The sequence below is a fragment of the Colletotrichum phormii genome (assembly GCF_030913505.1).
Source record: "Colletotrichum phormii strain CBS 102054 chromosome Unknown BDP81scaffold_9, whole genome shotgun sequence".
NCBI lineage: Eukaryota > Fungi > Ascomycota > Sordariomycetes > Glomerellales > Glomerellaceae > Colletotrichum > Colletotrichum phormii.
The window spans coordinates 264,311-280,434 of NW_026851451.1; the positions used below are offsets into that span (position 1 = coordinate 264,311).

Here is a 16,124-nt window from a genome sequence, read left to right on the forward strand (position 1 = left end):
TGGAAGCAAGAGCACCTTGAAGGGCAGCGGAAAGGATGAGATGCTCAGCAAGTTTATAGGCCTTATGGAAGAGAAAGATTGGATCTACGACCTCCCGCCTGACGCATTGGACAGTCACTTTTTTGACGACACAGCGACACAGTTGACGGCCAGCGGTGTGTCTCCGATGAAGGCGAAGAAGAACATCAGCCCGAGAAAGGGCATCAGTCCACGAAAGGCCCCAAAGCTGGCCTTGGGGAAAGAGAACGTTCGACCGGAGCCTAAGCGGGCGAGAATTGGAGAGAAGGTACTTATGAAGGATAAAGTCATTCTCAGGGATATACTTAATGATATGACGAACGGTGCTTATTGAGGATATCGCACGGTTTGGAGTATCGGCAATGGGTTCAGGATTATGAGGTGTAAGGCGTTAGTTGATTGGACTATAAAGACGGAAATTCAGGACGTCGAGCAGGTTCATCACAAAGAAGAGAATCACTTGTCAACTCATTGATGGCATTTCATTTGATTTGGTGATAAAATGACAAGACTGCAAATTATTGTTCCCGAGTGACAGGCAGTCGCATAAGAGCTGTCCACCAATTAAAGGGTAGCTGAGAGGTAACAACAGTCTAGAAACTTGATCTTAACGAAGGGCCTCTGACACAACTGAAGATCAGAGCAACACAAGCTACGGAACCCCTTCACGCCATCAAATGCTTCCGTCAGTGTTCAGGATCATCCCGTTGAATGACGAAAGAGGCAAGCACTTGCCGGGGGTTCAGCTGCTCAGAGCGGCCGCGGATCGGGTGGAGTCGGCAACGTGCACGTGACTATCGATGACTAACAATCCCGACATGGGTCCGAGAATCCAACTCCAATCCAACAACCTCACCCGTGAGTGCCAAACGACTCAACAGCCGAAGTACCGCGCGCCCGCGAACTTACCCCCAATCCGCCCCTCACCCATCACCGAAAAGACGTCAATTGAGACGTCCCGCCTCCACTCGACCCAATCTCGAAACAAACTACCTCTCTCTCCGGACCCGACGATGACGGCGATACGACCGACCGCGGCCATCCGTGCCGCCCGCGCCATCAAGACCTCTGCCGCCGCCGCCCCGACCACGAGGGCTTTCTCCGTGACGGCCCGCCGCGCTGGTGGTGGATCCGACTTTGATCCTCCTTCCGGCTGGCTCTGGGGCGTCAAGCCCGGCGAGAAGTACGAGAAGGAGGGCTGGGAGACGCCTTTCTACACCCTGTTCTGCGGAGGCATCATCACCACTGGTGTTGTCCTTGCCTTCAAGCCTGATACTTCGTGAGTGGCCCTTACTTTCCGCCTCATTTGTCCCTTCGATATGGAATGTATCGAATGGCACCTCAAAGAGACCAGTGTAAAACCTGGGGTGCATTCAAAGTCGGTTGGGCCGGGATGAGGCAATTTAGATATCAGAGGTGATTGATCGGCGGCTAACGTTACCCGCCCACACTACAGACTCGATACCTGGGCCCTTGAGGAGGCCAGGCGGAGATTAGAAAAGGAGGGCATTCTGCCGGACCCCGAGAAGTGAACAGGGAAAAGCCAATTTCTGCGACTACTGATCACGAACACCGCGGTATTCGACGGACAAACCCACCGAATCACTTTTTCTTTATCTGGAGCTTGGTTTTGGAGAATATTACCTTAGAAAGGGACGCAACGGAAGACACAAAGAAATCGAGCCGCGAGGATGGAGCGGAGAAACAGAGAGTGAGAGAGAGAAAGAAATTCTCCCGAAGGGGAAAGCAAGCTCGTTGCCGATACTCTCACGGCAATGGTGTCTTTTCTTCTCCCCCCCCCCCCCCGAAAAAGTGTATATGACCTGCCCTTGAACTAGCTTTCCTTTTTTTCCCCGCCCTTTTTTACTATAACTCTGTGAGGGCCTTTCGGATCTTCGTGAGCCTTCTGCAATGACTAGATTTGTTTTTGATGATGTATGGCATAGGGATACGGAGCTTCGTGACACCAGCTTGGATCTTTTGGATTTGATATCTCAGAGTGTGTATCGTGAGGAAGACATCGAGTGGCGCCAACGGAGCTCTAGCAAGTGAAAGTTGAGGATGTTGATGAAGTACTTCGTCTGGTAAGCTACTTGTTCTTATCGAACCTTTTGCTGTCATTTCACCACGAATTTATGTAAATCAAGGAACACATCCTATCAGTCATAGAAGGGGGATTGTGGGTTATCGCCGATGCCAGGACCCACTCACTATCAGAATTGAAAAACTGCTTTCTTTGAACATTCATATTGAACGCTTTCCGTTTGGATATTTACAAGTCTACATACCGTTCTGACAACCAAATTTATGCAGCAACATCGGGAGCAATGTAGCTCCACTCGTGCTCCTCATCACCGTACTGTCTCGCCTCCATCCAGCCCTTGATTCTCAGGGTGATCTCGCCAGACTCCTCGGCCTCGGTGAGACCGCAGTTGATAGACTTGCCCTTCCAGGCAATGGTGCGGATAGGGCTGACAATGGCAGCGGTACCGGCGCCAAAGGCCTCAATGAGGCGGCCCTCCTCGGCCGCCTCGTCGAGCTCCTTCATGGTGTACTTGCGCTCCGAGACCATCCAGCCCTCGGGCACGAGTCTCTCGCGGGCGAGGGACAGGACGGAATCACGCGTGACGCCCTCGAGGATGGTGCCGTCGAGAGGGGCGGTGACGAGCTCCTTTTGGCCCGTCTCCTTGTTCTTGATGGCGGCGAACATGTTCATGGTGCCGACCTCCGTGACGTACTCCTCCTCGCCAAAGAGCCACAGGTTCTGCTGGTGACCGCGGCTGGCGGCCTCGAGCTGGGGAACGATGCACGGGGCGTAGTTTGCGCCGAGCTTCTTGTCGCCGACGCCGCCGGGCCAGGCGCGGACGGCATAATCGGTGGCCTCGAGGGAGACGGCCTTGAAGCCGGTGGGGTAGTAGGGTCCGACGGGAGAGGCGATGACGTAGAGGAGGGCGGAGCCGGGGGGACCGACGCCGAGGGTCTTTTGGGTGCCGATCATGGTCGGGCGGAGGTAGAGGGAGTAGCCGCGCTCGTCGGGGATGTAGTGCTTGTCGAGGTTGACGAATTTGGAGATGAGCTCGATGAGGGAGGTGGGCTCGAAAGTGGGCAGGGCGATGCGGGCGGCGGACTTGTTGAGGCGGGCCATGTTCTTGTCCGGGCGGAAGAGCCTGACCTGGCCGGACTTGTCCTTGTAGGCCTTCATGCCCTCGAAGCACTCAAAGGCGTAGTGGAAGACGCAGGTCGCGGGGTCGAGAGAGAGGTTCTGGTAGGGGACGATCTTGGGATCGAGCCAGCCCTGTTCTTGGTTCCACTCAATGGTGAGCATGTGGTCTGTGGTGGGACGGTTAGCAATTGCAAAATCGAGTGATGGAGGCCCAGGAGGCGAGGGCAGGGCAGTTTGACTGACCGGTGAACTTGCGGCCGAAGACGAGCTCCTCGGGGTTGCCCAGCGTTCCGGGGGTCTTTGTCTTCTCAATGGTGAGTTTTGAGGCATCGAGACCCAGAGGCTTGGCCGCGGAGGCGGCGGCGGGCTTGACGCTGTAGAGTCTTGCTGATTGCCATGCGGTGGCTAATCTGGGAGAGCTGCGGGGGACCCTGAGAGCGCCGACGGCGCGGGGGAAGAACTGTCGCATCATGGCGATCGGCCTGTTTGGTGTTTTGGGTGGGTATAAAGCAGAAAAGAAAAAAAGGAGGTTGAGGATTTTCTCAAAACCTAAAACACAGGAACAAAGATGCTCAGATAAATACCAAGAGATGGAGAGCGAGTGACTCTTTTTCAAGTGAACCCAAGATACCAAACCTCAATTGCGGTCAACGGTGAATCCAATTGACCAATCCAATGCTTGATAAAGGACGGACAAGTGTAGTAGGGCGAAGGGCGCAATTTGAGGATGGCGTGTAAGGTGCGGCGAGAGTCAGGATTTCGGAGCGTTATCGGACTTCTAAGCCGTTGCTTTCCATGCGCCGCCAGATCCAGAGATCCAAAATTGTCGTTCAGGGTCCCGGCTCCGGAAGCGTCCCGCTATCTGAGGTGCAGCAGGTGCAGCAGTGCATGGTCAGCATGCAGTACGTACCACTCAGGTACTGATGTCCAGCAGTGGAGCACTGAAGATGATGTAAGGCAAGGTAGAGCCAAGCTGTCCTATCCCCAAAGACATAGCTTAGGTCAGCTATTGGTTCAGCATGGCACCCCCAAGCTCACCTCAGGTAGAAGGTGTGCCCAACTTATTTGAAGCCGAGCCTTAAACGCAGGGGTGGCACTGGCAACTGTGGGATCATCTAAAAAGCATGGATGGTCGTTTTGATTGGACTTGAGACGCTCTTGCCTATCAGCGACGTGGAAGTCGACGCGGCTGAACGAGAACATCATCTTTTGGGCCAACTTGCCAATTTTATGTGACTGCGCCCTGCGTTTGTTGTCTTTTGTTGAAATTCAAGTCCAAACAAGGTCCCGGCGCATCTCCGGAAGCTTCCTCGATAAAGCCTCGCAGGAGGACCCTCTCGACATTTACAAACTGTCCCCTCCACGGTACCCTGCACCACCCACATCGCTCGTGGACAAAGACTACCTTTCTCCCTCTGGGTGGGGCGCGATTGACTTGACGACAGTCCCGACTTGTCGCAAACCCCATATCTGCCTCCGAACCGTCATGACGATCGAGTCTTCTCAAGTTCCGTTCCCTCCGCCTTGACGACGAGATAGACGACCCACGTTATAAGACACACCACAACCATGTTCTCCTCGGCACTCAAGTCGATATCATCGACCAACATCACCGCGAACTACTCCATCTCCTCGACCCAGACGTCGTCCGCCGGCCCATGGAAGATTTACGATTGCAAGAAGAAGTCTACGGGGAAACCATACAGCGTATTTGTCTTTGACAAGAAGGGACTCGACAACCATGGCAGCAGCCTCGGCAGATCGAGCGCGTCCGCCTTCAAGCGAGCCACGGAGGAGGTCATCGAGCGCCTGAAGAAGGAGGCCTCCAGCTTGGCGAAGCTGCGACACCCTAGTGTTCTCGAGCTTGTCGAGCCAGTGGAAGAAACAAGAGGCGGTGGGCTACAATTCGTCACAGAAGCTGTCACAGGCTCCCTGGCGGCTCTGCTGCAAGAGAAAGACGACCAGGAGCGGAGTGGTGGGGTCGGCGGCCGGTCGAGCCGTTATGTCACCGAGGACTCGGATGGTGTGCGCCGGCGGCGCGAGTTGGAGATTGACGAGCTCGAGATCCAGAAGGGTCTCTTGCAGATCAGCAAAGCGCTGGAGTTCTTGCACGAAAACGCTGGGCTGGTACACGGAAACTTGACACCAGATGCCATTGTTGTGAACGCCAAGGTCAGTTCAGCGGATCGGTCTTGATAGCCTTTACACTGTTGCTAACTCGAAACAGTCCGATTGGAAAATCAGTGGTCTCGCCTTCTGCGCGCCGTCCGAAGGGTCCAATAAACCGACCTCTTTTCAACCCATCAGCCTGTCAGAAGTGCTCAACCCAGACCCTCGGCTACCTCGATTTGTGCAGCTGAACCTCGACTACACCTCTCCTGACTTTGTCATTGACAACAACTTCACCAGCTTTGCCGACATGTTCTCGTTAGGTCTCCTAGCGGTGGCCCTTTACAACTCACCACATCAGTCACCCATAGAAGCTCACGGCAGCTTATCGACATACAAGAGGACTTTTGCCTCGTCATCGACAGTCCCGTCTGCTACTAACCAATTCTTATCATCACGGCCTTTACCCAAAGAGCTGGTTCAACATGTCTTACCGCGCCTGATAACACGGCGACCTGCTCAGCGTCTCACAGCAAAGGAATTCCAAGAAAGTGAATACTTCAACAACGTGCTTGTTTCAACAATCAGGTTCCTGGACGCTTTCCCAGCAAAGACACCAAACGAGAAAGCTCAGTTCATGAGAGGATTAGTCAAGGTCATGCCGTCGTTCCCCAAGACTGTCATGGAGAAGAAGTTGTTACCAGCGTTGCTTGAAGAGATGAAAGACAAGGATCTAATAGCGTTGATTCTTCAAAATGTCTTCACCATCGTTGATTTACTGCCTTCTGCGAGGAGGGTCTTTGCTGAAAAAGTACGACCAGCATTGAAAGCAACATTTGCCCCACCTCCCAAGAAGGACCAGGCCCCTGAGAGGGACCCGACCAAGGATGCTGGGTTGATGGTTGTGCTTGAACACATGTCAACAATCTGCAACAATTGTAATGGCAAGGAGTTTACTGATGGTAAGAAATACATCAACATGAATGAATGCGTTTGGTGGAACATGCTAACAACCATATAGACATATTGCCCGTCGTCTACGCCGCAATCGAAGCACCAACACCGGCCGTTGTTGACGCGGCTCTGAGAGGTCTACCATCTATTCTGCCAGTTCTCGACTTTAGCACCATCAAGAATGAGCTATTCCCAGTCATTGCGGCCGTGTTTAGCAAAACGAGCAGTTTGGCCATCAAAGTGCGCGGTTGTCAAGCATTCGTCGTCCTGTGTGGCGGAACATTAGACGCAGAAGACGATGGCCTCGATGCTTTCGGTACTTCAAAGAAGAAATCAACTTCCTCCTCCAGCATGCTGGATAAATACACGATGCAGGAGAAGATTATCCCGTTGATCAAGGCCATCAAAACAAAAGAGCCTGCGGTCATGATGGCAGCCCACGGTGTCCTCCGGGTTGTGGGTGAAGCAGCGGATGCCGAGTTTGTGGCGATTGATATTCTCCCCATTCTGTGGCATATGAGTCTTGGACCTTTACTTAACCTCAAGCAGTTCCAGAACTTCATGGACCTCATCAAGAAGTTATCCAAAAGGGTGGAAGACGAACAGACTAAAAAGTTGCAAGAGCTCTCTGGTACCAACGGCAGCACAGCCGGGACTAATGAAGATTTCATGGCCTTTGGCGGCGTCAGCGGGACCTCTTTTGACGCATCCAATGGGGGCACAGAAGACGATTTCGAGAGTCTCGTCAAAGGCAAAACAACACGAACGTCAACTTCGGATGCATTCTCTAGCTGGGAAGAAACCCCCGCGGCGGCGGCCAGAGTCACCTCGCCCGCGCCCGGGAGTAGGTCAGCAACTCCGGCCTTTGCTTGGTCAACTCCGAGTCCTACCCAGACCGCACCACCTCCGGCGCCTAAACCTCAACCTAGTTTCCGGACGGTGACGCCGGACATGGGTTCTTTCCAAACCATGACTCCAACATCGACTCAGTTCTCTAAACCGCTACAGCCAACTACGCAAATGTCGCAGCCAGCGGCACAGCCCAGTTCATCTATCAACTGGTCAACAGCGTCGGCGGCAACGTCCAACCCGTGGTCGTCGTCGTCGTCAACACCGACGCCGGCCTTCTCGGCCGGTAACTCCATGTCGCCACCTCCGAGCTCCGCTTTTGGGGGAATGAGCACGCCCATGTCCAACATGTCGCTCGGTGGGCAGAGACCAGGCATGTCGCAGTCTTCTTCGTTTTCCTTGCCGCCACCACCAGCCGGTACTTCGACGGGCTTTTCCGGATCTTCCGGGTTTAGCCTACCACCGCCTCCCAGTCACACGCCGCCTGTGCAATCAGGCTTGAGCGCTTTCAGCAAACCCGCAGCTAGCACCGGCATGGGCATGATGAGTCAACAACCGATGAACGGTCTGAACAGCATGGGCTCGCGGCCTGGTATGGGTATGAGCATGGGGTCTAGTGGCAGCATGAACAGTATGATGAATAGCAGCATGGGCATGAACGGTATGGCTGGCCTTCAGCAACAGCAACAGCAGCAGCAGCAGCAGCAGAAGCCACCGCAAAAGAGCGGGTTGGATAAGTACGAGAGTCTGATTTAGGGGGGGGGGGGGGGGGGGGGTTCTCTGGAAATAGCACAGCTTTGGTTGCAGTCAGGGCATCCCAGAGTTGTTTACATGATACACACACATGAGTTGAGACTTGGTAGAGTTGTACTTTTTCGGGGGCGTTGAGGGACCGTAACGGTTTGAAGAGGAAGAATGCCAAATGATTCCAAGTTGATATCCATATATGCCAATTGAGAGCAGTAAGTGAACGGGAGAGAAGTGACTGAGTGCATAGAGTTAGATGAGGGAATTGTCACGACTCAAGAGGGTTACGGATTGCGCGATAGCAAAACCGAAAGCAAAAAAACGGAATTAGTGTTTGTGGGCCGAGTTCCCCCGCAAAGTCAAGATTTTGTTAGTTGCGTGGACTGAACAGATTTATTGGCGTGGGCACATGACGAACAAAAGTGGTAGACTTGCCGGCGATGTCTGTCCGCCAAGGACAGAAGCAAGTCAATAACGGTGGAACCCCGGGGTCGACTTTCAACAGCAAGATTCGCTCTAGGCAATAGGACATGGACACCCATTGCCAGTTGATCATTTGGAGCAGCATGATATACGGCACTTTATTTGAATGAATGGTGTGTTTTGGGAGAGGAACGGATATGTTTCATGAAAGGGGAGGTCCATGATGCGATGATTTGCGGATGAGTGATACCTGCGGTCCCCGCCCGGAGGCGTCTAGTTACGCAAAATCCATGTCGAGAGTCGGCGACCATTTCTTAATGGTTCGCCATCAGTCTGCATTTCTATGCTCCTCTACCTACTGGGTAGGAGTTGGATTGTTTCGATAAGTTCGAACAAACGCAAACTCTCTCTGCGGTGAACATGGCAATGAAATTAAAGATGAAAGGTATAAGGCTCAAGACCATACGGCCGTGAAGTGGTTCAGAGCAACATCACGTTCCCGATGATCCGCAGATCCCTCATGGCCATTCGATTCACTTTTCAGACAAGTGTAACACATTCAGGTCTACCGCCCAGTGGCATCTAATAAGGGCTGTTTACCGTCCAACAGAAGGATGAGCAGGAGGTGTCCAGCACACTGGCTGGCATCGGGTTGGATTGGTTAATTAGTGTTTGTTCTGGTAACGCAACCAGCCGGGTGGTGGTGGTGGGCGACCGACCGAACCGCGCCGGTCGGTCACATGTAGGACGGAGTCCCCTCCTCTCCCAAAAAACAGGAACAGAGTTGGGTTTCCTTCCTTTGAGAGAGCTGAGGTGAAGTAGGGCATACAAAATTGCGCAGGCTCTAAAACTCGTTTACCCGCCGTTCAGAGAAAATAGGTACTGCTGCGGCATATGATTGTCGTTGCATATTTGGGTGGTGGTGGGCCGAGCCACGGTTCTCCTTGGATGTAGAGGTTTCGGATGGTTTTTCTTTGAATGCAAGTTGGTAAAGTCGTGTTTGGGAATATGGTTCCATCACACGAGAGAAAGAGAGAGATCATTTGCTTTCTTAAAGGGATATATTGTTCAGAGACCTGGTCGGTGAAGCACCTGGTCTGCACTATTTGGTGTTGTTGTTTTTTTGCTCGATTGAGACGATTGCCCATTGTGATGGAGTTCGGCAAGGTTAGATAAGGGGGTGAGTACATTTCTTGACGCCAGGGGGGGGGTTAATCATCCTGGGAGCGTCACTCGCTCGGATCAAACAAGTTCAAGCCAAGGTCACAGCAAAGTCAGAGAATCGCCTGGAACGGAGCAACACGATAGAAACTCCAAAACATGCTCTTCTTGATGAGAGCAGTCCTCCGCAGTTGATGCGATTGTTAAGGAATTGTCAATACAATCGTAAGGTGATGCAATTTAACGATTTCTTCCATGAGATGATGACAGCGATTGTCGCCGATGGGATCAATGGAGAGAGAGGTATATTCGGAAGGGTGGCGGGTACAGTAGGTACGGTGAGCATGACGGATCCATCTGATTGGAGACTTGGACTCGTGTACGTGTGAGTGTGTGTGTGTGTCTTGGACCCCAGTCACCAGTCTACCACCACCCCGGTCGGACGTTAGGCCCAGGTAATCAAGGTAATCATTATATCACAACAAGGACAAGAGCGAGAGACGTCGCCGCAAGGGGGAGGGAGGGGAGGGGAAACCCGAGATGGCATCAAGCGTGACAGATCCGGTAGAGAATCTTTCCATCGATGCTGATAAGCGGGAGACCATTTTAGAGGATGGCCGAGTTTCATTTGGAGCCAGGTTCCGAAACTTTCTGATGGATGATGGATGTGTGTTTGGTTACTAGATTTGGTTGGACGGAATTGTACTCTGTACACGCACACCCGCACACACACTCTCTTTCTCTCTTTCTCTCTTTCTCTCTTTCTGTTCCTGCGCTCTCACTCAGATAGGTATTTGGGCATCTCATCCAAGGGGCGATTCGGAGTAGTCCAGGTGGGATTCTATCTGTCTGTGCCTGACTGGCACATTGTGTTCAGGTTCTCCTCACATTCCTTACCTTTTTGCTCGCCGCTAGAGATAGATGCCTTGGCCCAGTTCACGTATCTAACTTAACCTTGCCCCAACTTGACACACTTTTGCCAGCGCGCTGTGCTGATAGTTTATTACGTCTCATCCATCAATCCAATGTGCAGCTCCATCGTGCCGATGGAAACATAGGGAACTTGGAAGGCAGTACATTGGAATAAGACAGATCGGATTACAGAGCAGGCATGGCTAGTTAGCATGACATTATTGGATTTGTGTTCGCGTCTGCGCCTGCGTCTGCATCTGCCTCAGCTGAGTATTACCAAACTACGCTTCCATGCTTTCATGTACCTTAGTCTACTAAGACGGACCCCCGGGTCAACCTTTGTTACCTTCTTGATTGCCCTTCCCGTTTTTACCTGGCTTGGTTTTCTGGGTGCTGGACTGCGCAGGTTGTCGTACTCATTCGTTCGTCGTATCTGTACTTTCTTATCTTTTAATTACTTTTGTCATGTAACTCGGCCGGTCGCTCGCTCACTCAGTCATCTAGTCACTCACTCTCAGTGCCACGTTCCAACCAGAATACCTTTTACCCACTGATTTACCTACTCGATCGTCTCTTGGGGGCCTAGATCTCGTTCGCCCGCTTCCGTGATTTCCCTTTCTTCTCTCCCTCCGGAACTCATATCCCCTTCTCTGTGCAGAATATACGCACACACACACACACACACACACACAAGTGCTATTACTTGCTAGCCCATTTTTTCTCATTAGCCCAGCTTCCTTCCCTTTCGATTGCTCACCTCTCTCCTCTCCCTCTTGCTCTTGCCATCTCTGCCCTGCCTGGTACCTTACCTTACCTTACCCTTTTATCTCACCAAAGGTAGTCATTGAGGTACTCTATCTACACTTGAACCGACGACGACGTTAGCTCGCCTTCTTTTGCTCAACCTCCTTCCCACATTCCCCTTCCACTTTTTTCCCTTTCCCCCTTCCCACCCTATCCGGAGACCGGGGACCCAATCTGAACAAGTCCGTCCATCAATTCCAGGCCGTCGCTTCCGTTCAGTCTCGGCCGGCTGGTTTCTCGCCAACCCAAACCCAACTCTACAACTCAGTCTCTCTTTCTCCCCCAGTCTCCCTACCATCAGACGCGACTCAAAGGGAAACCAACTTCCGGTCCACCCACCACTTCTTCCATCTTCCACTTGACTTGGTGTTAACTCTTGCCGTCTTACCAACTCGACTAGTCGTTTGTTGGTTCTTCGCCGCCGCCGCTTTTCACGCAGAATTGCAACTGATCCCATCTGCTGCTGCTGCTTACCTGCTTGCTTGTTCAACAAAGACCAGGGCTCAGTGTCATATTCGTCACGCCACCCCAGGGAGATAACCGACAAGTTTCGAGCGAAAAAAAGGCGGAACTCGGCCACCACACTCAACCTCACTCGCAGCCAAGGCATCCTTTTTTTTTTTTTTTTTTAACCCTCCTTCTCACACCCTGAGGCCCGACCGTCTGCAACTTTGTCAATCTTCTTACCCATCCGCGGACACACCCGACTTTTTACTTTCTCTCTTCTCTTCGCACAAATTACATCAAATCGTCAATCGGTCTATTTGGACTCGAACGAGACAGTTTGGTAAGAGCGGAACAGAGAGAAAAAGAGGTCCAAGTGTCGTTTCCCTCTCTTACGCATTTCTGCAGCCAACTCTTGTCGCTCTTCATTTCCCCTTCACCCAGCCCATACCAGCCCAGTCTTTGTCCAGGCTATTATCCGCCTTGTCTCACAAATAAACCTGTCGGGTGGTCGGCAGTCTCGCACCCCATCCATACAAGCAGACACGTACGCCTAGCTAAGTGATCCTGCTTTACTCAGCTTGGGTGTTTCTGTCAACTCTCAAGCTTCATCTTATCATCTATTCTTCGCGAAGGGAGGTTTCGTCAACGAACCGTCATCCCCTCGCACCTTCCCATCTAACCGCACAGAGCAGTTGTCAACAAGACGAAGCTCAAGATGAAGACTAAACGGGCGGCGACAAAAGCCGTCACGGTCAAGAAGCGCGACAACAACAAACACAAGAACGCCGCGTACAAGGTGGATAAGTTTGAGGTCCCCGAGAACCCAACTCTTGATGACATCAAGCACGCCGTCGGTCTTCAGGAATTGGAAGAACGCGTCAGGGACGCTAAAGAATCTGCATGGGAAACCGACTCTCTCCTGGAGGATGCCATCGCCGAGATGGGCGACGCAAAACTCTCTTCGGATGGTACGTTTATCCCAGTCATTCACTCACTCCTTCACTATGCAGGCGAGCATCAAAATCCCTTGCTATGCCTTGGGATTACGTGTTCCTCTTATTACTCACCACCAATCGCTTCTATGACTTGATTGCTAACTCGTGCCTAAAAGATCCTGACAGCTGCACGCCTGACGAGGCCATGGGCCTGCGCCACCAATTAAGAGCGCTTGGTCCCGCAGAATTCTGTAGAAGAACCGTCGATGCCGGGCGCTACACGGCCAAGAAGCTACTGTCGGCCTTTAGCCTCAAGCCTCCTGCCTTCCTTGAAGGTGCCGAAGATGAGGCCTACTTCAGCCTCTTGTCGCTGGCCATCAGCCGAGAGTTGTCTAAACGCGCCAAGTTGTTCCGCTTCAACACGGTGGACGACGCCGTGGACCTGCTGCAGCGTAGCAAGAACATCATCGTCCTCACCGGTGCGGGCATCTCTACCTCGCTCGGCATTCCCGATTTCCGCTCAAAGGGCGGTCTCTACTCTCAACTAGAGCACCTGGGTCTCAACGACCCGCAAGAGGTGTTTGATATTTCTGTCTTTAAGCAAGACCCGACCATCTTCTATACCGTTGCCAAGGACATTTTACCGTCGACCAATCGCTTTACACCGACTCATGCCTTCATCTCCATGCTCGAGAAGAAGGGCAAGCTGCTTACCAACTACACTCAGAACATTGACAACCTTGAGGCCAAGGCAGGCATCTCTCGGGACAAGCTCATCCAGTGTCACGGCTCCTTTGCAACCGCCACCTGCGTCCAGTGCCGCTTCAAGTGCGACGGCGAAGAGATCTTCGACGACGTCAAGGCTGGCAAGATCCCGCGTTGCCCCCGCTGCATCCAGAACCTTCGCCCCAACGGCAGCAGCAAGCGCAAGCGCTCAACGGGCACCGAGAGAAAGCGCCGCAGGTTCAGCTCCGACGACTCAACGTCCGACGGCGAATACGACATCCCCAGCGTGGGCGTCATGAAGCCCGACATCACCTTCTTCGGCGAGGCGCTGCCCGATGAGTTCAGCAGGCGTCTGACGGAGCACGACCGCGACAAGGCGGACCTCATCATCGTCATCGGCACGAGTCTGAAGGTGACGCCGGTGTCCGAAATAGTAAGCTGGCTGCCGGCCAACATCCCCCAGATCTACATCTCGCGCCAGGCCGTCAACCACATCAACTTTGACATTGACCTGCTGGGCGACTGCGACGTCGTTGTCTCGGAGCTGTGCCGCCGCGCCGGATGGCCGCTGGAGCACGAAATGGTGCCAGAGGACCAGGTCGTCAAGGTGAACCCGGACGGCGGGTGCGTGAGCAGACACGTCTTTGAGGTTGTCAACCCTAAGCAGCCGCCGCCGCCTATGCAGCAAATCGCCAAGCCCGAGACTGAGTCCGAGACGGCCAAACCGACCAAGGGACCGAGAAAGCCTAGAAAGTCAAGAGACTCGGTCTGAGACTGGAACTTCTCTTGCAGTTGTCACCATCGCTCTCATGCTCACTATTGCTTCTTTTTGCCCGCTCATTGTCTCTACCTACAGATACCCCCCCCTTTCTCTCTATCTCAGACATCTGCATCTGTGATCCGAGAGCGCTTCAGGCGGCAACATGTCAATCAATGGTTTAGAAGGGGAAAGGAAAGCCCATACACGGTACCTGATTCGACGAAACGGCACAAGCCCCCCCCCCCAAAACACACAAGACGGAACGGCACTATTGCCGGTAGCAGCAATGCAAGCGTCAACGAACAGCACAGCCTGGTACCACGACCTACACTCTGTCACTGACTGCCCGCCTCAGTCCAGTCTTAGGGGTTTGTGGCTGCGGGCCATCGCCACGTCGCCCCCCTCTCCGTTTTGGCCAGACACTGCGCGTAAGGCATAAATGGGGTTTTTTCCCTATTACTCCACAGCACAACACAGCACCACTTCGGTCAGTGTACCTGAGTTGCGGTCTGCGCAAATCATCCCACCATACCTAATCTCGACCTTTTTGAGTCTCCAAATGGCAACCAACATGGGTCCCGCGGTTCTTCTTTACCGCGGAAACAACCGATTCATAACTTGAAACCTCAAACTCGAGGCTTCCTTTTTCTTTTTCGATACCACAGATTGCGATTCTAGCCTTTCTTTCCATTTTCGTTTTCTCCTTTTTTCTTTCTTTCTTTTTGGCTTGTAATTCGAAAACGGGAGGTGGAACACGGCTGAAGGGGGGGGGGGAAACAGGAAGAATGTGGCGAAAACCGGCGTTTGAGGCTCTCGCGACTTCGCACAGTATGGTTTGTCTTATGCTTTTTTCTTGTCAGAATACCTCTAGAGAGGGCCCTAGAGAGGCTTTTCCCTTTGTTTTACGCGCGCGCACCCAAATGTCCGATGTTCTCTTAGAGACAGAAACACCAGACAGAAGGTCCTCTTTTTTGATAGTTGATCAATGGATTGCAATTATCGAGAATTCAACGACGTTGATAGTCTACTACTCTGATGATGTCTAGCCAAGCTATCGTGCGAAGGTAGGTATAACTCCAAGTATCCGTAGCCTGTATGATATCCAGCGAGGCATCGATGCCTTGCCGGTGAAGATTGCAAGAGGCAGCACTGGTGACTCAACTGTCATGTTCCCCCCTCCGTCTTACATGCGCCAAAGTGCATAAACCCCCCGCGAACCACAATTGCTCAAAGGTCGAGTAGTAAACTCAATGCTGATCAGGCAGCCTGCCTGTGTGTGTGTGTAACTACTACCCCAGAAACATATTTGACGAGGCAGCTAAAAAGCGAATTTGCTATACGAATGAATGACTGAGAATGGATCGATGCTTGGCAAGATGGGGGGGGTTAAGGTGGATTGTTTGCTCTACCTGTATCTGCATAGCAGGCTACCTACCTACCGTCCTTTTTCATTATCTCGCGTGTTCAACCTACCCTTTTTTTCTTTAAGTATCGATGATGGCGGTAAAGTACCATACATTCAAGCATAAAAGAGGCACGACGTCAAGAGTATGCAGGACGGGGGCGCGGCATGATTTACCGCCACACAGAGAGGGTAAAAAAAAAAAAGGATTCGGTGCTTCCCAACGTCAGCGCTTACACCCCGAATCCGCCTCTTGCATTTTTGGCTCTTTGTATCTGAAAGATTTGATGTTCAAGTCCTTATGTATCCCATCAATTGCTGGATGGCATCAGTACATATGTACCGTACTTTTCTAAGGGGGGGGGGGGGGTAACGAATGATCTAATAATCCGACTCCATGTCCCTTGTGTCCGCCTGTGAACAATCTCGAAGTAGAGCAAGAATAAAAGAAAGACTGGAGGCGGATGTAGCAACGCCAGCTAGCAGGTGATGGGATACCAGAACCAGTGAGCACCGCCACCAAACAAGTCTTCCCAAACGCCCGCCCGCCAAACATATCTCTTTTACCGGCAGGAGTGCCTATCAAAAAATCCGAACCGGGGTTTTTGCTATTCAACGGTATCAGAGGAGGGCTCCTTTGATAGCTCGTTTGTTGGTGTCTTATGGGGGCACAAAGTCAGAGTCCAGGCATTCGGATTTCCCGGCGCGTAACTC

General features: G+C 52.4%; 6 protein-coding genes across 6 annotated transcripts; 4 read left to right on the top strand and 2 right to left on the bottom strand.

Moving 5' to 3' along the window:
• Positions 1-875: 875 nt before the first annotated feature.
• BDP81DRAFT_426479 (ESSS subunit of NADH:ubiquinone oxidoreductase) lies at positions 876-1,824 on the top strand. The gene is made up of 2 exons (XM_060590298.1): positions 876-1,297; positions 1,475-1,824. The coding sequence occupies exons 1-2, from the start codon at positions 1,032-1,034 to the stop codon at positions 1,548-1,550; spliced, it is 342 nt and encodes a 113-aa protein (XP_060445626.1). The 5' UTR covers positions 876-1,031; the 3' UTR covers positions 1,551-1,824.
• On the bottom strand, positions 1,802-3,904 carry BDP81DRAFT_426483 (branched-chain amino acid aminotransferase). The gene is made up of 3 exons (XM_060590299.1): positions 3,426-3,904; positions 2,332-3,349; positions 1,802-2,102 (listed from the first exon to the last, which is right to left on the bottom strand). The coding sequence occupies exons 1-3, from the start codon at positions 3,651-3,653 to the stop codon at positions 1,885-1,887; spliced, it is 1,464 nt and encodes a 487-aa protein (XP_060445627.1). The 5' UTR covers positions 3,654-3,904; the 3' UTR covers positions 1,802-1,884.
• Positions 3,905-4,307: 403 nt separating this feature from the next.
• On the top strand, positions 4,308-7,852 carry BDP81DRAFT_426485 (kinase-like domain-containing protein; the record flags this gene model as incomplete). The annotated part of the gene is made up of 3 exons (XM_060590300.1): positions 4,308-5,353; positions 5,409-6,252; positions 6,312-7,852. Exons 1-3 carry the CDS (start codon positions 4,751-4,753, stop codon positions 7,847-7,849), a joined length of 2,985 nt encoding a protein of 994 aa, XP_060445628.1. The 5' UTR covers positions 4,308-4,750.
• Positions 7,853-9,978: 2,126 nt separating this feature from the next.
• On the top strand, positions 9,979-10,539 carry BDP81DRAFT_217532 (uncharacterized protein). The gene has a single exon (XM_060582738.1). It carries the CDS (start codon positions 10,090-10,092, stop codon positions 10,375-10,377), a length of 288 nt encoding a protein of 95 aa, XP_060445629.1. The 5' UTR covers positions 9,979-10,089; the 3' UTR covers positions 10,378-10,539.
• A 467-nt stretch (positions 10,540-11,006) lies between these two features.
• Positions 11,007-11,800, bottom strand: BDP81DRAFT_426488 (uncharacterized protein). Its single transcript, XM_060590301.1, has one exon. It carries the CDS (start codon positions 11,748-11,750, stop codon positions 11,178-11,180), a length of 573 nt encoding a protein of 190 aa, XP_060445630.1. The 5' UTR covers positions 11,751-11,800; the 3' UTR covers positions 11,007-11,177.
• Positions 11,801-12,302: 502 nt separating this feature from the next.
• On the top strand, positions 12,303-14,020 carry BDP81DRAFT_318769 (Sir2 family protein; the record flags this gene model as incomplete). The annotated part of the gene is made up of 2 exons (XM_060584384.1): positions 12,303-12,555; positions 12,699-14,020. The coding sequence occupies 2 exons, from the start codon at positions 12,303-12,305 to the stop codon at positions 14,018-14,020; spliced, it is 1,575 nt and encodes a 524-aa protein (XP_060445631.1).
• Between the last annotated feature and the right edge of the window lie 2,104 nt (positions 14,021-16,124).